Source organism: Zingiber officinale, unplaced genomic scaffold, assembly GCF_018446385.1.
Source record: "Zingiber officinale cultivar Zhangliang unplaced genomic scaffold, Zo_v1.1 ctg149, whole genome shotgun sequence".
Taxonomy (NCBI): Eukaryota; Viridiplantae; Streptophyta; class Magnoliopsida; order Zingiberales; family Zingiberaceae; genus Zingiber; species Zingiber officinale.
In genome coordinates, this window is record NW_024589844.1 from 142,793 (window position 1) to 156,742 (window position 13,950).

The window sequence follows — 13,950 nt, forward strand, 5'->3', positions numbered from 1 at the left end:
TCGAGCAACATATCATTTTTTATCTATACTATAACAATATAGTAGCTACTACAACATAATAACTATACAATAACTATTACATGTTATAATAATTACTGTAGTAGTTACTACAACGTATAATAGTTATTATATAATAGCTGTTATAACATTATAACAACTACACCATTTTTAATATATATATATATATATATATATAAGAATTTACAGAAATTACAAGAAAATCTTCTATTTTATTGTAAAAAGTGTCATCTTGACCTTTTCAATTGCTAAAGAGACTCATTCAATAATGATAGTAAAATTAGATATTAAAATAAGATTAATCAATAATTAGTTAAAAAATTCCCAATAACCTTGCTTGATTTTATTTTATCAAAATTGTTTCGATAAAAAATAATTGATTTTTTCGAAATGATAATGAATAATTTTCTCTTTAATAAATTTTATTTATCCATTAAAAGTTCTTTTTGATTTACCTTTCAAATTTTAAAACAAATTTATTATTATTTATTTCCTCAATTGATTATTAATATAATTAATTTATCTATTTATATTAATATATGTATATTTATTCTATGCCATGGTATTTTTCTATAAAAAACTTTAAAATTTATGTGATCCAATGCTAGCTATGGGTTTAATCATTTAAGATTAATTAGACTCGTTAAAAAAAATAAATTTTGTTATATAACTAATTATTAAAGTCATTAATTTTAATCGGTACAATTCATTAATATTTTCAAATACTGTATATTAATTTCAAATACTATTTTCGTCTATTACTAATTTCATTGAATCAAGTTAATTAGAATTATATTTTCAAATATTTAAATTATCCACTCTATTTTATAATTATTAAATCAGTTATTAATTTATCAAAAATACTCTTCTCCCCTCTCTCCTCGAATCCCCATCGGCTACCTCCGTCGGCATAGACGGATCTCTCCGATCGAAGCAACGCACGCAATCACGCTAAGATTAGATCTCTCTTCTAAGTCCGTTCCTTGATTTTTCGCTCATTTTCGTCATCGAAACCGACGTGGAGATTTCCAGATTGGATTCTATATGTCTTCAAAAGAAAAATCCTAGACGATCCGTTTACCATCTTGTTTTCCTAAGATCTGCGAAAGAAGCCCACCAGAGTTGTGTTTTGCTTCCGGATCCGGTAACAAGATGACATTTATTTTTTTTGGATCTGCCTTCTAGTTCCTTGTTTTTTGCTGCCTGGCCTTACTTTGATCCATCGACGGGATTTATCTACTTGGAAGCTGCTCTCACGAGTATCCGGTCGTAGAGGTCCTACTGACTATCGGTGAAGGTCAACTCGCTTACCTCCATCGAGACCGAGCTTCCTTTCAGCTACTACAGTCTCCCATTTTGCCGCCCTCAAGATGGAATCAAGGACATCACAGAGAATTTAGGGGAGCTCGGAGACAGATAGCAGGGCTGGGCTCTCCTCAGGGGAGGGAATCGACAGGATTTCACAGTGGTGGAAAAGATGGAAGATCTAAGCATCGAGGCGAAGGAGGCTGCTGTACGCGAGGTGGCCAAGATTCTCCCCCTCCCGGATCTTCTGGCCTCAATCGCATCCATCAAATCTGATTACCTTTCCCGTCAACAGGTTAAACTCAGCTTGCACTCCGAATTTGATGCTTTCACACTCTTACTTTCCTTCTAGCAACTGAAAATATACTGAATTTTGACATTCGTACAAAAGGAGAGTCAATTTTTGTTGATTTAGTTCATCCACATGAGATCCTTGTGGAGTCCATGACACTAATTAGTAGTTTTTGATTGGGAATATCTCAACTAGGCCTTTTGAGGAAGCTGTTTCTTAATCTTCGCCTTTAGAAATCGTGCGCCTTATTTCTTATTTGTGGAAGCTCTTTAGTGTGCCCCTTATTCTGATCAAAAGTGACCGACAAGAAGTACTGGTAAATGTGTTCACAAATTTAGCACTTATTTTAAATCCTTTGCATTCTTGAAAAGACCATGATTAAATAATTACCTAATCTAAATTGAAACTTCAATGTGCAACTCACTACGGATACAGTTAATTTGTCGCTTTAGCAAAAATTTGAATTGTCAACTCCTATTATTCAAAAGGAAGCTTGGAAAGCTAGGTGCAGTATTGGTTTATGATCCTACTGTCTCTGCACTTGTACAACTCTCTATTGCCTTATGGACTTTTTCACTTGTATTGGAATATTTTTATCCCTGCTATAAAAAAAACCCCTTTTGTGCTTCCAGGCAAATGATGCACAGCTGAGCACAATGATAGCAGAGCAGGTAGCAATCATGACATACTGATAGTGATATGTTAGATTCACTGTGACAAAGAGAATACTTAATTGTCTTTGATGAATTTATCTGATCCAAGAGACATATGAATTTACAGGTTGAGCAGGCACATAAGGGCATTGATGCATTGGCTTTGTGTCAAAAAACAATACATCAGATTCGTGGAAATTTTTTGTCAATCGAAAAGTATGTCTATACACATTATGCTTTGTTTCTCAGTTAAATATGCTATTTATTTAATCCGAATGTCATCTAACTCTTTTTACTCATATTATGAACAGATTGTGCCATGAATGCCAGACACTCATAGATAATCATGACAAAATTAAGCTCCTTAGTAATGCTAGAAACAATCTGAACACAACTTTAAAGGTTTGCTTACAAATACTTTATTTGTTATGACATAATCCATCTTTTCTGAAACCACAAGGTGCACTTGTGGTCTTTCATCATCTCATAGCATAAAATATAAAAAGAAGCTTAACTTTGTTCAATTGGTTTTGTTTGCTTTTGCATTTAGCAGAACTTTCCTCTTCATCTTTAAATCATGAATGACTATGGTAGTAATCTCTTGCTTCTTATAGGATGTTGGAGGAATGATGTCAATTTCTGTTGAAGCTGCAGCAGCTCGTGATTCTTTAAGTGATGATAAAGAACTTATTCACACTTATGAGGTGCTAGGCTTTCTATGTAGTTAAAATTTCATAGTCTATTGATCCATACCATTGGCTAGTCTATATATTATACTTTGAATTGCAAGCTATGTATTCATAGTCACATTTCTTTGTTGATTCTTATTACTGTGAGATAGAAATTAGCAGCACTGGATGGTAAAAGACGTTTTGTATTAGCTGCTGCATCATCTCACAAAGAAGAGGTTGGACGGTTGAGGTGAAAATTTTTAACTTCAAATTCTTTCTATCAATTGATGTGCTAACTTTTTCATTATATTGGATGCATGGCCATTTGCAATGTGCTGATAGAATTCATTGAGCTAAGATAAAACAACATGGATCGTCATTGAAATCTCATCTTTTGCTTTAGTTTCTTTCATCCATTTCAATAGTCTATTTCCGTGTTGCTGAACTTTGCTTGGAAAATGATGGGAAAGTCTTTGGATGAACTTCAGTTTTCATTGATCATCAGTTGAAGTACTATCTAGGCTCAGGATAAGTCTATGTCATGTACATGTTACCTTCAATGAGAGATGATATAGAAAATGTAGGTTAAATAACTATTTTTGAGAATCCACTATAATCACTCTTTTTATCGTATCATCCTTTTGATTTTATGCCCGAGAAACTATGCTAATTATGGTTTAAGTAATTGACATTTAGGTTAGTCTGTTTCTATTCTTTAATGAGTCCCTGTTGTTTTTTTTCCCTTTTCCTTGATGATTTCATGGCAATACTCTTGCTATCCACAGAGAATATTTTGAAGATGTAGATCGAACATGGGAGACATTTGAAAAGACACTATGGGGTCATATTGGCAACTTTTTTATGCTGGCCAAAGAAAGGTAGTCTTAATTGCTGATTTGTACTTCAATGCATTGTTTATCTTTGAGACTCTGACATTGATGTGAAAATTACATTGCCATCTTAATATACATAAGATATTCCAACTTGCTAATTAACAGTACATTAATATCTGTTTCTCTTGAGGACTTTATTACTCTGAAGTTTGAACCATCTTTATGTTGTTCCAGCTATTTTTCTTGTTTGAAATGCTTAATGTCATGTGTTTCTCATACAAATCTTCTTCTTGAATTGTAGTCCACAGACGCTGGTGCGAGCTGTAAGGTATGGGGCACTTCTTTTTCATAATGCTCCATTTTGTTCATGCTAGTCATATTAATAAACCTCTCTTTTCTTGGCTCACTCAGTGTTGATTAATTTGTATAGATCAAGCCATTTTTCTTAAAGTAAATATTGAATAAATTGATTTGTTGTTGTCAAAAATATTGTTAGTATTGAAATATTCTTGAGTTCTATTCTGTACTCAGTGTCTTCTCTTTATGGAGTGTATAGATAATAATCTGACAACTTGAAAGTACGCACTGATCTTGGTTCGTATATTCTAAACGTCTTATATTAGTGATTGTTTACGTATTTTTATGACAGTTTCTCTGATCACAGAATAATTCTTCAACTTTCTCTAATAACTGCTAACTTCAGCTTTTGCAAGTTCATAAGAGAACCTTTCTATGTATGCTCACATTTACTAATTTTAACCATACAGATAAGCCTTACTGTATAATATTCTAATAACTATGACAAATTTTCATATTCATGGATTAAATTTTCTTTGGCATCTATTGGTCATCCTACAATCGTAGACCAACTTGTCTAGTTGTGCCTGGTGTAAGATTTATTATTGATATTTTTCAGAGATAACAGAGTGGGAAGGCTTGTTGCCATCCAAAAAATGATTAACCATGCTGGATAACGTCGAGCCTGGGTGACCGGCTCGGCCCCACGAAAGTTTTCCACCGGCCACCAGGTAAATCGGAAAGCGCTCACAGCGGGCAACCCAGGAGCCCAACATCCTTTAGGTACGTGCCCCATTTGGAGGAAAAATTCCTGCAAATTCGCCATAACTGAGGCTCGAACCGCGGGTGACTGGGTGATAACGTGGATGCCCTACCGCTGCACCATAGCCTCGGGAGCAGGCTTGTTATGCCATCCAGTTTAGGCACATAGTGGGTCTCACCATTTGTTGAGATTGGCATTGAGCCAATTTGACCTTTATTCTCATGCAAGTTGGTGGTGTTGCTACATCTATCCACACTTCTACCATTGTCCTGAAAATAAGATAATGTACTTCCAAAAAGAAATGAGATAAACATATGTACAATATTTTTTATAAAAAATTTATTGATTATTATTGATATAGAAACACAGACCATGCATGCCATTTATTATGTCAATGGAACCAAATAGATATTAAATGAATGAAATTGGCTTATACATGGAATATAATGATAATTGCATTTTGGTATGTTCTTAGAGCCAATTTGGTGTGATCTTGTAAAATATACTTCCTGATGGAAAGAAACTCTAAGATGTGGCAATAACAAAATTGAATCCCCAAATCACAAAATTTAGTAAGAAATTGACAAAATAAAGATAACCATCTCACACAAAAAAAAAACAAAAAAAATCTCAATAAAGGAGAAATCTCATACAAAGAAGACAGGTTAAATAGTATCAATCAAAAATTGCATTTTACATGAAACACTTTTACTAACTTGATCCTACGACAACTATGAAATAGATAAGCAAATTGGGAAATACAATCATCTCCATTAAATGACTATCAAAATAGGATAATTGCCAAACAACTCAAAACCATATTCAAAATTTAAATTTTATTCCTAAGTTGCACCATTCTTTCTGATTGAGAATTCAACTCTATGCAAATTGTGAGCATCTTTAGTTATGCTGTTTTTTCCAATGTGTATGAGCCTACAGAATCAACATGCAAGGTTGCAAACTCAATTTTCTCCTAGCAAATTAACATATTCACAAGTTTGAAATTTGGACTAATAAGTTAAATAAGAAAAAAATTCAAAGCAAATTTCCTCACAATGTAACTAAATAAGTTAGTCATGAATGCTTTGAAAGTATATGGTACAAGACAATTTAAATTTATAAATGATAGATGAGAATTTTACTATATCATTGGGTACCTTATGACACTCATTAGAATTTCATTTCTAGTGTCAAAAAATAACTTTAGGGTTCTTAGATTGGTGGATAGAAGCAAATGAAGAAATTAACTCAATAGGTTAATTAGTCTTTTTAGGTTTAAAATCTTGAGTAGTGTTGTTTCAACCTTTGACTCAAACAATATTGTTACAACATCATGCCGATGTTTTTATGTATGCTGCCGGTGGTAAATTGGAGGTGGAAGGAGATGAAGAAGAAAAGAAGATAATTATACACCTAAATTCAGACTTTATGTTCCATTTGAATGGTACAAGTTTGACATTATGTTATATGAATACAAACTATAGAAAGAATAACATTGCTATCTTAATTTAGCAAGATAAAGTGGCACGTCAAATAGTATCGAGTTTAAGAAATTTATTAGAATGATGCATTTTCGATCATGCTACTTGACACGATATGAGATTTCAAACCATGGGTAATTATGAAACAACACATACCAATCAAATTCTCTATTGATTTACAATTTAATATCTTCTATTCCTATCTTATTATTATTATTTTTTTTGCTTTCTTCTCTTTTAGCTTTTTTAGGTAAATGTATAATCTATATGCATGCTTTAGTATCTTGTTTTGATAGTTCTCTAAAAGGGTTGAGTCAAGAGGAGGTTCCTCTTAGTCAATAGGGGTTATGCCAAGGGGCTTATGAAAAAAAAGGTAGATCTGCTACCTTAGCGGCCCACCTAGTGCTGGCCCATGTCAAGGGGCTTACGAGTCTTATTAGGTGATTGCTCCAAAGTGCCATTAGAGCGTTTTCCTAAAATGTCATTTAATTATCTAAAATCTCATTAGAAGGTTGTTATTAATAGATTCTTTTGTGATGAGAGAAAACATGATGAGTGAGAATAAAGAGAGAGAAAATGCGGTGAGAGAGAAAGCATGATGAGTGAGAATGAGGAGAGAGAAAGTGTGATGAGAGAGAAACTATGATGTGAGAGAATAGTCTCATATATTTTATTTTAACTATTTTTTTATTGATGGTAAGTGAAGTAAAAGATTTAGAGGGTGTCCTTTAAGTTCAATTCACTTATGGATGATTGATTTAGCTCGACAGGATTATTATACTAGTAGTATCTAAAGTATGGTGGGCTATATTTTTCTTTGAATTTGTTTTTCATTTCTGGCCAATATATGATGAGTTTTGGGCAAAAATCATCAAAGGGGCACCCCTTTTTGATTTTTTAATAAAAAAGCGCCCCACCCCACTAGATCTCTTGTAAAATGACAGAGTTTCCTTCAGTAACTCTACCACATGCATTAAATAGTGTGAGATAGATTTGACCTGTTCAACAACATTCATGTTGTAGCAGCTACGATTTGTAGCTGTTACCATGCACACTTAACCTGATCAAAAATATTCATGATGTATATGTTACAACGCAGATTCGACTTACTCACCTAACGTTCATGTTGTAGCATCCATGAAATCGTAGTTGCTAAAACATTTGTAGCAGCTACGATTTCGTAGATGATACAACGCACCCGACCGGTTCATGATTAATGTGTGCGGCGGGAGTTTGAGGGCAGCTGTGTCATTTTACAAGGGGCTTGGTGGTAGGGGTGTCAAAAATGAATCTGACTCTACAACTCGACCTGAGTTGCCCCTGAAAATATCGGGCTAGGGTTGAGGATTTTTGAGTTCGGGTTGGGGTGGATTGTGTTAGGATCGGGTTGTGTTTGGATTGACCCGGGTTGACCTGAATTTAGGGTTTAAGTTTTTTTTTTTAGTTGAATCAAATTTTATTTTGAAAATTAAGAATCTTTAGGTACATAATAACATAATGATGAAGTATTAAGATAAAAGTGAAAAATTATAGGGAAAGTAGTAAAAAAAATTCTTTTTTAATCGGGTCGGTCGGGTTGTTCTTGTTGGTCGGGTTTAGGATTTTCGGGTTGTGTTCGGGTTAGGGTCGGATTCAGGTTGAGATTTTTTTTTTGTAATATCCTTACTTTGACCCGACTCACCCGAATTTACACCCCTAGCTGGTGGGGTGGGGTGCCTTTTTGATAAAAAAAAGGCCCGCCCTTTTGATGATTCCAATAAAAAAAAGAATTAGATGAAGATACCAAATCAAGATTTTGGAATTATGAACGTAATTAACATATATGCACTTTAAGTAGGATTAGATGAAAATACCAAATCAAGATTTTGGAACAACTTAGATAATGAAATGATTTTAATAGGAGACGATCCAAATGGACATGTCGGAGTGAAAAATAAAGAATATGAATGGGTGCATGGGGTTATGTGTTTGGAACAAGAAATGAAAAAGGGAAAACTGTATTGAATTTTTGTGATAGCATATGACCTTATATTAGTTAATACGTTTTTTAAGAAAAAAGAAGAATAAATCATAAATTAACTTTCTTATGGTTCGGAAGAGGGATTGAAAGATTTGTAAATATTACAAAGTCATTCTTAGAGAAAATTTAAATATCCAACATAGGTTAGTAGTATTGAATATACGCCTTAAATATAGTATCAACAAAAAAAAGTATATACAAGACTCCTAAAATTCAAAATCGAAGATCAATTCTTATGACCATTATAAATGCAAGTTCTTGGATTTGGGACTTGATGCCTCTGCAATAAAACTTAGCAATCAATCTTCATTACAATTATATATGCAATTTCTTAAATTTGATGCTTCTACGATAAAATTAATTGTGCGATAATAATAAAAGCATAGATTTTAAATATATACATTACTAATATTTGCTGCAAAAGATTTAATAAACACTAAATATTTGACGAGATAATATTAAAACATAAATGCAATATTCAACATCTCAAATATAAATCAATAGTAAGTATCTATAACAATAAAATATTATTAAATAATTTTTAATTAATATATTTAATAGAAGGTATATGAGAAAATGACATAAAAATGAACAACTTACAATTTACTGTACACTTGTGAGAATGAAAAAAGCTTAAAAAATATGTAGTATCCCAGAAAGAAGCGAGTGAAGTGAAGAATGTGGCTTTCCAACACTTGTATTGATAGCTTGATACAAAAGAAGGGAAATAAACATCTATAGAATAATTAAAGTGAGAGAGGAAATGAAAGATTTACTCGAATAAGATGCATTAAAGATGAATCTAATAAGGTACTAATGAAGGATGAGGAAATAAGAGAGTGGTATTTTATTAACTTTTTAATAAATGTTTAGGCGACCAATTTAGCTTAGGGGATTTAAGAAAGTTAGAGGAGTATAGAAATTTAATTTTTTATTCGAGAATTCAAATTTTAAAATCGGTCGATGTTGGTCTGAAGCTCGAATGAAAAAGGGTGAGGGTTGTGTTAGGTCGCCAACCATCGTCGAATTCACACAAATATTCAATGAATAGATCTATCAACTGTCGTGCTAATGCTAGGCCTTTCCCCAGAAGGAATACATTGCATGGTCCGCCTGTAATGCCTTAGCAAGGACCGCTATATCTCTGTAAACATTTAAGTGTAGTGTTAAATATGTAATAGTTTTCACACTATAGGTTGGATAAGAACAAATATTATAGGAAAATTAATTATCTAATATTTGAAACATGAAACATTGGAACGCTCACTGGTAAAACAATGAAGCTAGTAGATGCGATGATAGAATAAAAATTAATATTTTGTGAGAAAAATGAGTAGGAGAGAAAGTAAAGATAATAGGGAACTTGTGTTTTAAGTTATGGTACACATGAAGAAATAAGTAAAAAAACAAAAAATAAAGTAGGTATTGTTGTTGACAGTTCGTTAAAAGATGAAATAATAGGAATAATTAGAAAGAGGGATAGGATTATAACTCTCAGCATAGTGGTGGCAAAATAAACTATTAGTATAATTAGCATATATGATTAGATGAAGACATCAAATCTAAATTTTGAGACGATCTAAATGAGGTATTACAAAATATTCCGTTTGTAAAATGACAGTTAGACCTATTATGTTATATGGAGTTGAATGTTGGGCTTATGAAGTGAGCTCAAATATGATAAGAAAGAAGAATATTAGAGAGAAAATTAGGGTTATGCCCATTGAGGGAAAACTCGACGTATTTAAGGTGGTATGGATTTGCACTAGGCGATCAATAAATATTCTAGTTAGATGATATGAGATCATCATAAATATGCAATTTAATCGAGGAAGAGGGAGAGCAAAGAAAACTTAGTTAATAATGATAAAAAGAGCTAAAATTTATTTAAACATAGATGATATGGTAGGGGGTCGAGTCACGTAGAAAGATCCATATAACTAATTTCATTTAGTGGGATAAAGCCTTGATGCCGTATATTTTATATTTAAAAAAAATACTGAAATGGTATTGGCATCAGCGTATGAAATACCGTTTCGTGCCGCCCGGCATGGGCGGTTTTTACCGTTCCACCGGGCGGCCGAAATCGGCACGAGAGGCATCCCCGTCTCGGCAGCGCCGGAGGAGACGCGGGACGCCTCCGGTGGCGTCCCGCGACGCCTTCGGCGGCGCCTAAGGCATCGCCGAAAGCTTCCGGACACCCTGCCGGCGTCGCCGGACGCTTCCGGCGACCCTGCCGGCGTCGCCGGACGCTTCTGGCGACCCTGCCGGCGTCGCCAGACGCTTCCGGCGACCCTTCCAGCGTCGCCGGAGGCGTCCGGCGGCGCTAGGCGCTGCCGGACACCGCCCGCGGGATCGCCCTCGATCATCGCGGGCAATCTCGCGTACGCCGCGATTTTTTTCTTTTTTTTAATATTTATTTATTTTATTTAATTAATTAAATTAAACAATTTCTAAGGAGGACATGGGATATTTCGAAGAGGCTTTTATAAACCCTAATTAAATTATCCTAATAAAATATATTTAAAATTAAAATAAATTTAATAAATTTTATTAATTAATATTCTGAAAAAAATAATGTTGTAAATTTAATTTAAAATTTTTAAAAAATATAATAATTCTTATTTATATTCTAATATTTTCTTTATTATTTTAAATTTCATTTAAAATTTTAAAAAATATTTAAAAATTCTATTTTTTTAAAGAATTCTAATAAATTATATTTATATTCTGATATTTTTTTAAATTTTTTTACTTGATATTTTTTTGCTATTTAAAATATATATTATTTAATTAATAATTAATTAAATGAATAAATAGTTAATTTATATAATTATTATTAATATAAAGTAATATCTTGTATTAATTTATATACTTATTATTATTATTATTATTATAGATACTTCCATTTTAATTTAAATTATTGATATATCAATTCTATTTAAATAAAATTATTTTTAATTATTTTTTCTAATAATATTAAATTATTCAATAATTGAAAACTTATAATAAATCAATATACAACTTATTTTTATATACACCATAAACATATTTATCTTATAATTACTATAGATAAATAAAAAAATACCGAAACTGTATCGGCACGGTACGATACGATACCGAAACCGTATCATTCCGGTCTGAGACCGAAACCTCGGCACGGGTCGAAAGTTTAAACCTTGATTGGCATGACACGATAAGACACCGGAAGTATATTGTTTATGTCATAAATCAAAATTTTGGCATGATTCAAAATTTTAAACATTGATTTATATGTAGTTTTTTTTTTCTTTACAATGAATTTAGTTTCTAGAATTCTAATCATCTATTGTGTTGAAGTTCCAATGTTCCACAATTAGCTGTCCATACATCAGTGGATATGCTATTAATCATCAATATATCAGTGACCTATTAGTATTGGGGTTCAATTAATTTTAAAAATATGATCATGATTCACTTCCATGTGCTTTAGGTCGTGCAAAATAGTCATGGAGCATAAGATATTTGGGATTATATCTGTTAATGTCAGTTTTGAGTTTAATATTTTGGTAAAAATACATTCAAATAGCGTGTTCAAAAAATATGATTGTTGGTTTCATATTCTTGGTTCATGGACTTGCACGCAATAACACATTTGGAGTAATTAAGAACTTCAGTGTCATGTACCTATAGATCATTTAATGACAAAATTTGTTGGATTGGTTGCATTATTTTGAGATATGCTACAGTTTAAAACATACTAGAAAACATTAAGGATTGGTTATCAACCTGATGAAAGATTATTAAGATTATTAGCATGTTCCCTTTTTCTGGAAGCATTCATCTAAAAGTTGCCTCTATCAACTAAGATCATTCCTTTTTCCTAGAAGCATTTTGAAATCTAGTAACATGATGTGCGGCATGGTGCGGCATGGTCGAGATGTATCATTTCGATAAATACTAAAATTTGATACTACTCGACATAAATAATGTTCATGTGTTGTGTTAATTATGTCAATGCCAATGGGTATTGTGTTTTTCTGACACTCGACACCCTTTAGTATGCGTATGCTATAATATAGGTTGCGATAAATTGAGATGATATTGTTATTTTTATTTATAGCTTGTGTCCATATAAGATAATGTTAAAACTATACCGTTTCAGATGAAATCCTTAGTTTGAATATAAATATATGTAGTTATCTTATTTTCTTCTTTTTCTTTTTCATCTCCATTTTTGTGCCACCTTTGATTCGCCATCAACATACATTGGAAAGATAAGTAGTATAGTTCAAGTCAAAGATCTAAAACTTTATCATGGTTAGAGATTATGGACCTATGATTTTACATATTATCAATTGCCTTTTCGACTCAAATCTTGCCTTTATGCTAGATTATAGAGTCATGCCCCAAAAAGTTTTATACTGAAAAAAAAATTAATCTTGGTTAAATCTATCAAATTTAGGATCCATTTGTTTTAAAGAAAATGTTTTGTGCAAATTGCTCTTTACGCTTTGTGGTGTTTCATAACCAAAAAAGGCTTTGGTGAATGAGAAATGTTCTCATTTAAAGCTGAAGATAAAGGTTTAGTTTTGGAAAAAGAGCATTGAAAGATAACCATATTGATATATACTTTCTCATTGAAATATATTTTTTATTTCCTTAAATGGTGGTAGATACTTTGTTAAAAAATTTATGTTGTGATACATTCTTCATTGCACTTATTTTGTCTAACTTTTGCCTTTCTGAAATGCAAAAAGTAAATTAATCTTATTGTTAATTTCTTTCCTCTCTTTTCTACTCTAGCTTAATTAATTCAGGCCCTTCACTGTAAGCTTGATATTTGTTATCAGGGTAATTGAAATGCAAGAAATATTAGACCAGCAACTGGCTGAGGAGGCTGCTGAGGCTGAGGGTATTGATGCAATGGCATCAATCGCCAATCCACGTAGATCTGCAAAGTAAGTTGCTATATTTTTATAATTTATCGCAGAAAAAATTGAGTTATCTAGAAATTATCCTTTCAAGTTAAGTTGGTTATTTCTTTATCATTAAAATCTTATCTTGCTTTTGTAATGACATCATTTTTTCTATAGGTTTCAATACTTGTTCAGATTGATATGAAAAAATATGGAATGGTTTTAAGTACATTTTCATTCAAGAATTTTTAGGCTGCCTCAGTGTATAAAATTTGAAAAAAAACTTTTTTTGGGGAAAAAATTGTAATAGTGAAAAGATCAATGACAAGTTTGCCATTCAGCTCACTGCTCTTCTATTTCTAATAGTCCTTAGTGTATAAAATTAAAAAAAAAACTTTTTTGGGGAAAAAAATTTGTAATAGTGAAAAGATCAAGGACAAGTTTGCCATCAGCTCACTGCTCTTCTATATTGTGTTGACAAATAAATTTGTGACATTCCTTGAAGGCCTCGCTAGATTTCTTTATTTCTAATAGTCCTATATTTTGTATGTAACCAAAAAGTGCACTCTCTCACTTCCTCTTGTTTCTATCCTAAAATCTCTCATTAATATTCTTATGTTTCATTATTTCTCATAGGGCTCTCCTTTTTTTACCAAAATGTGCACCTTAATCTTTGTTTTCAAAACATTTTTGTTCACTTAGCATTTTAACCAAAATGC

The 13,950-nt window shown here is 32.3% G+C and overlaps 1 protein-coding gene across 2 annotated transcripts in view; it reads left to right on the forward strand.

The window, feature by feature from the left end:
- Window positions 1–873: 873 nt before the first annotated feature.
- LOC122036378 (exocyst complex component SEC6-like) overlaps window positions 874–13,950 on the forward strand; it is a 33,332-nt gene continuing 20,255 nt past the window's right edge. Inside the window, exons 1-10 of one of the 2 annotated variants that reach the window (XM_042595672.1) lie at window positions 874–1,162; window positions 1,266–1,618; window positions 2,248–2,286; window positions 2,396–2,484; window positions 2,580–2,670; window positions 2,883–2,972; window positions 3,110–3,189; window positions 3,725–3,817; window positions 4,074–4,100; window positions 13,166–13,273. In XM_042595672.1, the coding sequence (XP_042451606.1) occupies window positions 1,496–1,618; window positions 2,248–2,286; window positions 2,396–2,484; window positions 2,580–2,670; window positions 2,883–2,972; window positions 3,110–3,189; window positions 3,725–3,817; window positions 4,074–4,100; window positions 13,166–13,273 (740 nt within the window). In that variant the 5' untranslated portion in view covers window positions 874–1,162; window positions 1,266–1,495. The remainder of the gene's footprint in view (window positions 1,163–1,265; window positions 1,619–2,247; window positions 2,287–2,395; window positions 2,485–2,579; window positions 2,671–2,882; window positions 2,973–3,109; window positions 3,190–3,724; window positions 3,818–4,073; window positions 4,101–13,165; window positions 13,274–13,950) is intronic. The other variant, XM_042595671.1, reaches the window with a different exon arrangement.